Raw genomic sequence first — 13,252 nt, 5'->3', positions numbered from 1 at the left:
ACTAGATGACCCATAGAGGTCCCTTCCAACCCCTACCATTCTGTGATTCTGTGAAATCTACTTTTGACAGGCAGAAGGTATGCGTAAGTAATACAGACAGATAACACAAACTGTATTGACAAAGAACACGAATACTGCAGTGGATGGGTATGTTTGTAAAAAAGGAGAAAATGGGTGTTGTCTGAAAAGAAAAATTAGAGGAATACCTATTAAAATATCTCTGTATTGTTCTGCAAGTAAAACTTGTTAAAAATCCACGCATGAAAGTCCTTTTCAAAGTCTCTTTTATAAAGGCTGGGCCAACAAACCAAGGTTTACAGGAAAAATCTTCCACACATTTTTATCCTAATAAATGCTTAGAAAGTGCTATGAACAGACTCACAACCTCTTTCCTAAGCCTGTAATAAGGATGCCAGGAAAAACCCGACAAACTCACATAAGAAATTGCAGAAAAATAAAAAGGCTAAGGTAAAAGTCAAAACCACTTTTCACACCCACTATTATTTTAAGAGTGCTTTAGACTTGAAGGCGAGATATTAAATACAAACCAAGCTACACACATGGTTTTCCATGCTCACGGAAAGCACAAAGGCCAAAGATAGTTCTGAGATTATTTGTATGCAATAGATTCGATTATGCAATTTTGTTTTAAAAAATTTGTAAGATTTGTTAAGACAGTTAAAAATAACTTCATGGGAGCATTCTACAACTTCTTCCAAACAATTTTGCTGTGTGTCCTTTACGGAAGACAACAGCAATCGCTGTTTTAGCAAAACATACGTTGGCTGATCTCCTCGCTGTCTTATTTCATGTCATCCTGTAATTTCACACGCAGAGATTTTGGGGAAATTAGTTTGACTTTTACTGGTAACAGCTACAACATATTTAAAATAAAAAGCGCAGATATATTATATACTTGTAATTGGTATTAAATTTTAACATCTTTATTGCATAAAGAGATTTTTATAGAACTTAAATTTTATGTTATTTACAAGAAAATATACAATGCAAGGTTAAAATGTCCGTTACAGTTGTGCAGAGCGGGTGCTTCTGGTCAGTGTCCGGCAAGATCCCTGCATTCACATCCAACATGACACCGAGCCAGCTTCCTTTGGACCCTGTTAAACAGTAATGGAGAAAAAAAATTACTTACTAAGCTTGAAAATGCATATTTGCCTAAAGATGACTGAACGGAGCTGCCACGATTAATGGTATTTGAAAACATCCGCTTGAAACCAGAATTAAGAGAAAAGAAGGCTACTGCTTTCAGGTTTTTAATACTATTTCTCAAAATCGGTATTTTCTTCTTTCTCTGGCAGTTCTCACCTCCCACATCCCTCGCTGCTCAAACCAATTTTCTTAACACCGTAATTCCCTGCTCTGGCAATGGCACTGCCGTATTTTTTCAACTGGATTTCTTTCCTTCCTCTGCTAGGAACGCTTCTCCTCTCTCGGCTGCCCCTTCTCCTCGTACCCTGTCTGCCAGGCTTCCGAGGGACAGGCCGTACACCACATCAAAGGCAAAGCTCCTAACGGGAGTTCTTCAGCTCCCACCCTTGGCGCTTGTTGACTTACGCAGGCTGCCGCTCAACACAGCGAACCTGAAGCGATCCAGCGTACGCCCGCGCTGGCACGTGCAGCAGGATAAACCTTCAGGTATCGGATCTCGAGAGTGGGAAGCAGACTGACATCCCCGCTAACGAAAATATTCCCGTTTCTCCCATCGCCGTTCCCCCTGCCGAAGGAGCAGTGCTCAAAACTCCCAGGATGCTCAGCTTTCCCTTTAAGCACTGACTGACCTGAAATATTTTCCTGTTCCTTACTGTAACTACAAACACATTTTGGTATCAAGCAACTCCAGCAGGACCAGTCTCTGCTGAACAGAGAGAACTGAGTAAGAACACCAGACATTACTTTTATACTTGGAGGAAACTGTTCTTTTCCCAAATGGCTTCACAGTCAGTTTGCAGTGATTCGGGGGAATTGTTCGGGGGTTTTTTGACTTATTTAGGGCTCCAGATGAAAAGCACTGCGCTCCGGCCATCCCCTCTCTGCCCTGCCTTTCCCTTCTCAGAGCGATCTCTCCTCAGCTGCCTGCCCCAGCCCACCGCAGCCCCAGCACGCTCACCACCAGCTCCCGCTGTCAAACATCACAGCAGCAGGACTTCGCTCTGCGTTACTCTCCGTACATCCAAAACATGAAAACAGCTGAAATTCCTAGTTAAGAGTTATTTTCTTTCCCTTTCCTCTACTGACACCTGGGCTAGCGAATTCCCTCGCTCTGTTCCCATCAGCTTCTGCCACAGAGGACGGGGGGAGCCCAGCCCTCAGCTCCGCTGTCACACTCAGACCAACGGCAGCGTCAGAGAGGTCCCTCCTCAGCAGGCGGCTTGCGGAAACACCGCAGAGCAGCCAGGTGGTGTCACAGTTACACGGAACAGAAGGACGGATCGAGAAGTTGTACAAGCCATAATCTTGATTTAAATTAAGTAATCTTTTCTTGACTTATTTTTGAAGAAAAATATTTCACCACATGCCCTGGTTTCGGCTGGGATAGAGTTAATTTTCCTCCCAGTAGCTGCAGTGTTTTGGATTTAGTATGAGAAGAATGCTGATAAGGAGAAGAATGTTGGTAACGCTGATGTTTTCAGTTGTTGCTATGAATCCAGGACTTTTTCCAGTCTCCCAGCATTCAGCTAACGAGCAGGTGTGCAGGAGCTGGGAGGGGGCACAGACAGACAGACAGCCCAGCTGGCCAATGGAAATATTCCATACCATACACGTCATGCCCAGATTATGAATGGGGGTTGGCCAGGGTGGAGGGAAAGCTCTCTGCTCTTTCTCTCTCTTTTCTGCAAGTTTTTGAATCCTCTCTGGGCCAGGAGTTTGAACACTCAGGTGGCGAATTGGTCGTCGGGTGGTAAGAAAAATTGTACATAGTTTGCTTTGCATATTCATTATTATCATCGTTATTATCATTACTGTTATTAGTAGCATCAGTATTTCCTTCGTTGCCTTATTAAACTGTCTTTATCTCAACCCACGAGTTTCCCCTTTTGTCCGTTTCTCCTCCCCATCCCGCTGGGGTGAGCGAGCGGCTGTCTGGTGCTTAGCTGCTGGCTGCCGGGTTAAACGACGACATCTATTCAATATACACACTGTTACAGAGTCACAGCTTGGCTGGGGTTGGAAGGTGCCTCTGGAGGTCATCTGGTCCAAACCTCAAGCAAGGCCACCTGGAGACAGCTGCCCAGGACCGTGCCCAAATGTCTTCTGAATATCTTTAAGGATGGAGTCTCCACAGCCTCCCTGGGCAACCTGTGCCAGTGCCTGGTCACCCTCACAGTAAAAAAGTGTTTCCTGATGTTCCGAGGGAACCTCCCGTGTTTCTGTGTGTGCTCATGGCCTCTGGTCCTGTCACTGGGCACCACTGAAAAGCCTGGCTCCGTCGCCTTTGTACCCTCCCCTCAGGTATTCACATACATTAACAAGATCCTCTGAGCCATCTCTTCTCCAGGCTGAACAGTCCCCAGCTCCCTCAGCCTCTTCTCACAGGAGAGGTGCTCCAGTTCCTTCCTCATCTTCATGGCCCTTCACTGGACTCTCCCACGTGTTTCTTGTACTGGGGAGCCCAGAACTGGACACACTACACTCCAGGTGGGGTGTCACCAGTGCTGAGCACTGGGCAGCCCCCTGTATACTGTATATACTGGCGCCTGGGGTTGTTCCTCCCCAGGGGCAGGACTTTGCAGCCCCCTGTATTAAAGTTCATGAGGTCTGTGTCAGCCCATTTCTCCAGCCTGTTGAGGTCCCTCTGGATGGCAGCACAACCCTCTGGTTTATCGGCCACTCCGCCCAGCTCTGTGTCATCTGCAGCCCTGCGCTCTGCCCCATTATCCAGATCATTAATGAAGACGTTCTACAGGACTGGACCCACAGATGACCCCTGGGGTACCTCCCTAGCTACTGGCCTCCAGCTAGACTTCATTCCACTGATCACCACCCTCTGGGCCTGACCAATGCTTTAAAGACTATTGACATCACTGCTGGCACTCTGCAGTTTGCGGACACAGGACTCATGCAACAGACATCTATTAGAAGTGAGGGGTGGTTTTGTTCGGTTTTTTATATCTAGTTACCTAGCTGGTATCTCCTGCTTACCATAAAGACCAAACTGTAAAATTACTACATAAAACTCTGTGAAGGTTTATATATACATAAGTACCAATACCAGATGGATCACAACCCTAATTGTATGCATTTACATAGCATTTTGCGCCGTGCGAATTCTTTCTCATTTATCTGGATAGTCAGAGTTTATGCTGCAGTGACCAAACTAGAGTTAAGAACCCCTCCTGCCAAATGTTCTCAAGAAAAATGCTGAAGCTCAACCTGAGCTCTACATGCAGAATTCACTTCCTAAATCATGAAGTGCATAAAAGAGAGAGGAGACAAGGAATCAAAAAGAAAGAAACAGAGACCTCGACCGCCGATTGCTCTGTCCAATTCTACTGAAAGGCAGCTCAGGCTTGCTGTGCGCTAGACAAATGGGCCTAGACTGATTTGGAAAGACCTAATTAACAAAAACATAAGTAACCCAGATTTCGATGATTTCAGCTCATTAATAAAATACAGATTTCCCCCCCCCCCCCCAAATTTAAAGTATTACAAGGGAACAACAGCAGAAATGCACCAATGAGCAGACTCGCCAGCAGCTTGAAGAATTACCCTGCAGCTCTTGAACAGAGTTCGCACATACCTTACTCAGCTCTGGAAAGAGTTCTTGAATCCCAATGTCCAGCAGAACGTACGTTAACTAAAAGAAAATATAGAAAATTAAGAACACTCCAAGGCAACACTACTTCTTGTTTTTAACTCTGAATTAGAGCTCACTACTCTGCTATAGCCATGCATTCACTTCAGGAAATTCTGTGCCAAAAGGGAAGTTTCTCAGGTGTGAGGAGTTACCTGTTTGTTGAGCACTGGTTGCTGCATTCCGTCAAACAGAAGCCTGATGCCTTCGTATTTAGCCTCTTCCCCGATGCACTTGCCTATTAAATCTAAAGCAGATCCCAACAACAAATACACAAGTCATTAGGAAGCACCGTAAAACAGCTACAAAATGCGGTAAAAACTCCAGTAATTAAAAAAAAAGTTTACATTAAAGAGTTCAAATTTTATCCAGCTAAAGTGGTAAGTGGAAAAACAAACAATCCTTTGGTTCCTCCTTTTTAGGTCCCTTTCCTTCAGGGCTGCACACCTAAGTAATTATTACACTTTCTATAATATCACTGTATTGTCCTAATAGATTGTCTAATAAACCACAAGCTGAAATTTTTTAATTACTTTCTGAATAACCTAGCAAATGGGCCCCCTCTTCCCTAGTTTATACAGTGTAAGGAGGGCTCAGATTTATCTTCTGGCTTCATGGTGTGCCTTTTATAACCCAGCTTTCATCCAAATAAAACACAAACCATAGGAGCACTCTAAAGATGAAGAAATTATGCTATTAAGTACATTTGCACAGCTCTTGATTTCCATCATGTCTTTATTAACTATGCTACAACCTTAGTCAGCAACACTTCGGTGACGAAACTGAACTCCTGGGTTTTTACACCTAGTATTCTACTCAACTCAAATCTCAGCAGCGCAAGTATTCTTTTAATTGCCAAGCTAATGTGACTGTATTTGGGTTACATATCTGCTCGAACAATTATAGAGAAAGCCATGAACTACAGAACCTGGAATGTATCTCATCATTTCTTCAAAAGTCTGCTTGGCTCGCTTCTGTTTGTCCTGGAGAGCGCGAGGTTCGGTATTCTCACAGAACACAGCATCTGCAGCGAAGACACATTGAAAAAAACCCGTCTTTCAGCAGCTATGCATCACTGACATACAAAACCTGCTTTGTATTATGGCTTCGAAGTTGAGCTTCTTTCCTGGATGATCTTGACTGGAAGAGAATTCTAGCCTTGCCAAGTAACAATCTTTTCCTCACATTAGCCCGATCGAATGCAGAATACCTCACCTGTGTGGACAACAATCTTTTGCCAATTTGTTTCCATTCTTTTCAGATTTTTAAAGCATTATCTTCTAGGTTTGGATCAATTCTACTTTAGGTCAGTCGTGATCTCCTTACTTACAATTTCCCTTCTACTTTCAAAACTATAAGCAGTATTTATATCTTGTGCTAAAACACTGTCTGGAACTGTCAAAAATTTCAGATTTACCTGTGAATGAGCAAACAGGAATTGCTGTTCGTCAGAAATGTCAGGAACTCCGTATTTGGTTTAGGCTCTGAAAGACTTACTCCTTTCCTTTTCTGTCTTTCACAACTTTTTGGCTTGGTAGGGGCAGAGCTGCCTTGGTCCCAGAGCTTTGGCCAGATGTGTTTAGACCAGACTGCAGTCAGATAATGCTTCTCTACAGTTATGTTTTGTTTGGTTTTTTTAACATCTCTCCCCTTCCCTTATTTAAAGGTCAAGAACACTCAAGCCCTCTCAAAAGCCCACCACAAAAAAGGGAATAAACACAATAACAACAAAGGACTGTGATGTAGCACACAAGTGAAAACTAAGTTAAAGACTGCCTGAAATTTTCATGCTCTGGTATACTAAACCACCTTCAGTCTGGTGTTTTTGTTCTTTGCACACCTGAGGAAATTATTGTTCGTAACACTTTTTTTCTGTACTCATCACTGGCAGACAACATGGCTGACTCGGTGTCTTTCCGCAACGAGGTTCTGGAATATTTTTGTAGGCCCACTTGATTTTTAAAACCCCATCAGCTTTAGTCAAGCACTGCAAAGCTTAGTACTTGGAAACTTAACAGAAGGGATTTCAAACATCAAACTAAAGCCATATTTTCACATCAAAGATGTAACTTTTACTAACCTCTCAGCAGTGTTATCAGAGAAACCAACCGGTGCTCCTGAAATAGCTGTTCTAACTTATAATGCAAGTAATAGTCTGTGTACAGTTCCAGTGTATTTTTGAAGAGAATTCTTCCTCCCATCAAGAGGTGATGCAGCCAGTCAGGAATGCGAAAAACCACCCTACCTGCAAAGTTACAGCAACATACATTTATAATGTTCACCTAATAATAATGATAAAGGAGTCACTTATTCAAAAGAAAAAGGAAAAAAGATTGCAAACAAGCAAGTATTGTTTTAGGTTTCTTAGTGCAATGCTGAAAAATCACTATTCTCCAGACTACTTATCAAATACTTCCTTTAACTATTTTTATTAATTATTCCCAGAGTGTACAAGCAGCCTAGGTACACCAGAGAAAAGGGAAGGCATATACTCCCATAAGCTCCTAGTACGGGATGCAGAAAGAGATAAAACAACTGAGCCATAAATGATATAAATTATGATGTTTTCACGCTGTAGTAAAGTCTTTTAAAGAATGACTGTGTCCCTGAGTTGTATATCATTAATCTTGAAAGTGCTGAATTATATATGATTACTACAACAGAATTTTATTTCTTACCTAAGAACAAAAACGTCTTATTTGGCATGAAATATAAGAATAATTAAGAGAAATCACTTCTTACCAACATACATTAAGTAGTCATAGACTCCTTCCACAGTCATCATTTCCATGAAGTAGTTCTGATTTTGTCGTCTTTCTGTATTCTCAGCTCGGTTTGCATTGTTCTTGAATACATCATTGAAAAGCTGAAAATCAAAACATAAGACTGAAAACACTGTTGTCAAAGGCAAAAGGATAGCCATCAGCTCTTTGAATTTTTTTTCCTTTTTATTATAAGTAGTTTTTTTCCAGAGCTAACAAAGAACTAATCAGTTTTCTTTTTAAAAAACAAACAAACAAACCAACCAACAAAAAAGCCCACCAACCTCTTCACTTTCCGGGGGGCGGGGGGGAAGGAAATAAGGAGCACGTCACACATTGCCGAGATACCCGACAACCAAAATACTTGGATACAGAACAAATCAGCAGGGCGACCAAGAGATTAATTTGTGAGCCCTTCTGCTCCTGGTAACTTCACGTATCCAGACTTTATCACAAGCTTTGATTCCTTTGATGCACCCTATTCTGTCAACGAGGAGCCTAAAGGATACGGAGTTTGGCAGCCTTAAACCACAGCAGAACCCTATGACATCCAAGTGTTCCTCACATTTCCTGTTGGCTTCCACTTTGAAATAAATACAATGGTTTCAGGACAAAATATCCAAATTTTTTACACAGAGAAACCCCTTTTCTCCCTGCCAGCTTGATTATTTATAGCAAAAACTTACGGAATCTTTGTAAGTTACTGAAGTTTAGGTTTCTTTCCCTTTATCCCATTTCTCATTTTATTCCTTTATCCTTCTGTTTTTCCATGTCCCTCCCCTGCCATGATCCCTTCATTTCCTTGCCTTTGGTTCTTCCCCAAAAGATACCATTATAATACTTGTAAAATCCCAGGAGGCTCTTCCCTGCATCCAGTAAGGAGTCCCGTACCACCTAGGCAGTGCTCCCTCCCCTCCTCAGCAAGTCTGTGGGCTCCAGCAGCTGGGAAGGAGGAGTTCTTTGAATCCTCAGGCTCTCCATATTTGACAATACCTAGTAATCACCATTAACAGTTTATTTTAAAATATCTTATCCCCAAAACTGTTCATCTAAAGATAAAAAAGAATTTATACAAAGTGTTCTGTATTATGAAAAGAAAGTTCAAAAGTTTATGCCACACTTCTAAAAAAATATCCCAGAACTAGAAGCAAATGCAGTGTAATTGGCGTTGCCGAGGTTGAGATGATTGCTACTGACAGATTTTTTTCTGTATCATTCCCAAATTAAAAATAGTTCCAAGGAACGGGAAGTAATTTGCTTCTATGTGGTTCACTTTCTGTAGAACAATTCTCCCTGAAATAAACGAGGCCACAAAACATCCAAATCACGACAGGCTCCCAATCATGCAAGTCTCTGAACAGAATGCTCTGCGCTCTTAGGAGGAAATCTGGCAAGACTCAGGTTTTGACTTGTACTTCTTTAGGCCCTCTCTTTTGTTAAGTGCTGAACTGCTGGCATTATCTTCAGAAAGTTCACTCAAATCAAACAACACCACGTTATTACATAAATTATTTGGAAGGGCAAATATGGTTAATGCACTGGTGGGTGACTGGTATCCAGGAAAGGAACAAACCTACAAATAACACATAATTATTCACGCCTACTGTACGAAAGCGTCCCTGGTATGTTGTTTAGAAAACCCTGTATAAACTGAAGCCTATATCCTCCTCAACACTGAAACCAGGACACCGGGAAAACCTTCGCTGAATTATTGTAACTTAAACAAGGGCCTCATGTATATTTTAGATACACCCCATGACCTGGCAGAGGCGATACGTACTGAGCCAACCCAACGCAGCCCATTGTGCAATGCAGATATAGGTTCAGACGAGTGCGTGCAGGCCAAACTAAATCATTAACAGCAGCCCAGTAGGTGATTTATTAAAAAAAACAAACATACATGAGGGCCATCTTAGGGCAAAGCTTTCTGGCTTCCAAATGTTATTTCAACTTTCACCCCAAACCAGAAGCAGTATCTTTTGAATGTTGTATATACCTCTTGCACATGGATAATCTGTTTTGTACCTTAAAATATAATGGTTCCTTGATCACTGTCAGGCTTGAAAGCTTAGACTCTTGCACATGGCATTTCAGAAAGCAACAGCAGATCAATGCATGCCAACATTATTGAGCCAATGAGCAGTTTTTATAAAGTATATCCTCCGCACTATGCCAGTGCAAGTGTGTACTCTACAGTCACTAGCAAGACAAGTCTGAAGGACGCAGCAGCCGTAACACCAAGTGGCATTACACCTCTACTCAGAAAGTGGTTTGCACCTTCCAGGATTTTGGCTCAGAGGAAAGCCAAGCGCAAAACATACAACTGGATAGCTAATACAAAAGTTGAGATTATATTCACAATTCAGATAAGCATGGGATTTTGCTTTTAAATGTTTCCGCGCATGTTAATATTTGAGACGTGATATAATGGCTCGCTGTTTTAATGAGACTAAAAAAAGACAAGCAAGATAAACACTAAACTATTCCTATCTTTAAGATTAAACAGTAACTGCGATTATAACCATGAAATATTCAATTCCATGGATTGGTACAGGTTAATAAGGGAAGCCAAGCTCTTGAAGCAAGTGAAAAATAAAAAGCCTGTATTAAGGAAAAGACCAAAGTAATCGCTTGTACAATAGGCTATCTACCATACCTCATAAAGAGCACAACAGGAAGACAGTTACTCAACCGTTAGTGAGTGAATATGCAAATATACACCCATACATTCCAGCATAGGTGTGAAGTTTATAGAAGGAATACCACGATTATGAATGGTATCTACAGCCAGAGGCATGAACCTCTCCACCGTTTTCCCTGCTCATTTGCGAAGTACAGACGACTATACCAAAATGGTATGAAGAAAGAATGTACGTAGTGTCTGAACCACACCAGCTAGTGTACTGAAAAGCAACCTCCAAGTAACTGCGCATAAACACGTATTATACTGTTGGTGTTCCAAAAGCAGTTTTTATTGCTGTTGACAGGTCATCACAAGCCAGCAGAACAACGCCTCTGTAGGCCTATTTTGCAAAGTCTGCATCAGCTAAGGGGTCCTGACCTATTCTAGCAAGTCTGACCAAAGCATGTTCGGAAGACGACCGAGCTGCTTAGAGACCTTCGGAACAGAAACATGGCTGGGGAAGCCAGAAATCCCGCTGGTGCCCCTAGGAGGGGAAAGAGCAGGGTTTTTTGTTCACTTGTTTGTTTTAACTAGGGAGGCTGGCAACTCTTTCAATCTAGTGGATCTCATACAGGATAAAATCCAATCGCTACTGGCTGTGCTAAGGCTGACTACTCACAAGCGTTATGCATTTTTAACTAGAAGTCTTCCCACCAATATTTAAAACATACAGACACACACGCCAGGAATATTCGAAAGGAAGCAGCATGCAGAAAAATCTTTCAGAGAAGTAGGCACACTTCTGATTGAACTCAAGCTTTCCCCTGCCCCGACAGACTTTCAGGCATTTCTTATTCAGCCCGCTGATGAAGAGGTAGCCTGGGTGTACCCTGTTCATGGCAAGAGCGTTGGCAGCACAAGCGCCAGGGAATGTGTACTGAACTCTCAGCAGACTCCAGCATGTTGGTACTGGAATAATCAGATCTGTGTCAGACCAAGTATACTGGAACAACACTGTGGTGATACAAGCATCAGCTGGAAATCAACTCCAGCATTTACCAGAAACCTGTGTTAAAGAACTTCCGTGCTGTAAAAAGTTCTTCTCACAGATGGGCACTCGCAAAGCGCCAGCCTCCTCTCTCTCTGGCTGCCTGCCAGGTCTCCTCATGGACTCCTTACAGGTAGCTGCTCACACAACCCCAGCACAGAATTTAGCATTCATCTCCATCACCAGGAGGTAAGAGTGCCAGGCTACTGCACAGTGCTTGTATCTTCTCAAAGACACCACGTGGCACAACACAAGTGAAGCTGCAGAACTGCGCAAGTGAAGTCTACGCCAGGTGTCTCTGGGGGGCAGCGGAGGGGGGTTACTTCAGTCTGGCGTTTGGACTGAACACCCTCGGTAGCTGCATTCCTAGACAGCATTTTCCAGCTTAGTTCCATCTGAAATAAATTCAGTTAATGAGTTCTAAGACAGCTCCCTAGTACGAGAGAAAATGCGGTAAGCAGAGACAATCAGGAGATTTGCTTCCAAAAACCATCGCGAATCTGAACTAAAACAGCCTGGCAGATGAAACCAGTGTGGCTTACAAATCCAATCCAAGGAGTGATAAGATGTAAATGGCGCAGTGTCCTGGCACAAAGCTTTTCCCAAGCGTGGGCTGACTTGAGAAAGAGGAAACTGTCCTCCAAAGCAGGCACAAGCACTCCAACAAATCGGCAAGAGGGCTGGATTTCACAGTGTGCATGGGAAGACTCAGTAGAGACCATAACGCAGCACAACCCGGGATATCAGGTCTCTAATAATTACAGTTATCGTGTGAGTAAGTGTGCACGCTCTGGCTAAACTGGTAGGTGGGAAATTAATGAGAAAGCAGTCAGCACATTAATTCCTCATGCACACATGCCTCAGCTGGTCAAAATTGGGAGTATAATTTGAGCACAAACAGATACTGAGTATCTGATCACAGAACTGTCTTGCAGCATCCCCCAAGGCAAAGTCTTGAGTATCCATCATTAAACAGTAATCACAGCTCTGCAGGACATCTACTTTAGTCAGAAACTTTCCATCGATTTACAGAAAACGGCTCCCCAAAACAAAACAGATTTCTTTTGGGAAACAAAAAAGAAAAGCTAAAATATATGTAGGACCAATTACTTATTCATAACACAGCCAACCAGAATAAAGTTGCTTAGAAAAACAGTGATCTCACTCTCACGATAGACAGGAAGGAGAGGAGAGCTGGGGCTAGGCCCCATCTTTTTTGGTGTCTGCAAAGAAACTCACATCTCATGACAAAAGCACCTCCTATGGGGTAATCAGCAGTAACTGCAACCACCGCGACTTGGGCTCTACAAACTTGGGTCTCTAACGGAGTGCACATATGGACAGTCAGTCAGCGGTGATAAGGAGGTTTCCCCCACAATACTATTGCTAAAAATGACATTAGAAAACAGAGGGCTGTAAAGATCTATGTTTTGTTTAATGAAACTTCAAGTACTCCAAAATGCAAGCCGATATGCAGCCAGCTCTATTTCCTGGGATCATCACGGTTGAAAAGAATTGGGAAAAATTCATTTCAGAGCCTGAATTTCTGTGCACGTTCCTTTAACAAGAATAACATAGTGATAACTTGAGAGCCTTCATTTTAACTGAGCAATGCTATATACATTTTTTTTCACCTTTTACAATCCAAAATGGTTTCAAACACCACTTTAAAGATCAATTTTGATCCTTTAATAAAGTTTTTCAAGCCAACTACAGAAAGAAACCTGTCTTCCCAGGAATGCTTCAGAGTGCAAAGCTCGTTGCTCAAATATTTTATTTAAGTACATTAAATGTATTAAAATTACTCACTTCAGCAGTTCTTGACAGATCACAGTAAAAAAATTAACTGACTGTTCATATTATGCTGTAGTATGCTGTCAGCTGTTTTCATGAAAAACATTTTAAGTACTTACACATATACCATTTCTAGCACAAGTCAAAAACTCTACATCGGATTTTTAAAACTGCTGATACATTTATACCCCTCTGAACAGACAGCAAATGCA

The 13,252-nt window shown here is 42.2% G+C and overlaps 1 protein-coding gene across 2 annotated transcripts in view; it reads right to left on the bottom strand.

Moving 5' to 3' along the window:
* Positions 1-922: 922 nt before the first annotated feature.
* Positions 923-13,252, bottom strand: part of SNX14 (sorting nexin 14) — a 55,254-nt gene continuing 42,924 nt past the window's right edge. For both annotated transcript variants that reach the window (XM_075414414.1, XM_075414415.1), the window contains 6 exons: positions 7,556-7,679; positions 6,894-7,058; positions 5,742-5,837; positions 4,969-5,060; positions 4,760-4,816; positions 923-1,118 (listed from right to left, as the gene is read on the bottom strand). In XM_075414414.1, coding sequence (XP_075270529.1) covers positions 1,080-1,118; positions 4,760-4,816; positions 4,969-5,060; positions 5,742-5,837; positions 6,894-7,058; positions 7,556-7,679 — 573 coding nt within the window. In that variant the 3' untranslated portion in view covers positions 923-1,079. The remainder of the gene's footprint in view (positions 1,119-4,759; positions 4,817-4,968; positions 5,061-5,741; positions 5,838-6,893; positions 7,059-7,555; positions 7,680-13,252) is intronic.

The sequence above is a fragment of the Opisthocomus hoazin genome, chromosome 2 (assembly GCF_030867145.1).
Source record: "Opisthocomus hoazin isolate bOpiHoa1 chromosome 2, bOpiHoa1.hap1, whole genome shotgun sequence".
In the NCBI taxonomy this organism is placed as follows: Eukaryota; Metazoa; Chordata; class Aves; order Opisthocomiformes; family Opisthocomidae; genus Opisthocomus; species Opisthocomus hoazin.
The sequence above is the reverse complement of the archived record's forward strand: the minus strand, read 5'-3'. Positions and strand labels throughout refer to the sequence as shown.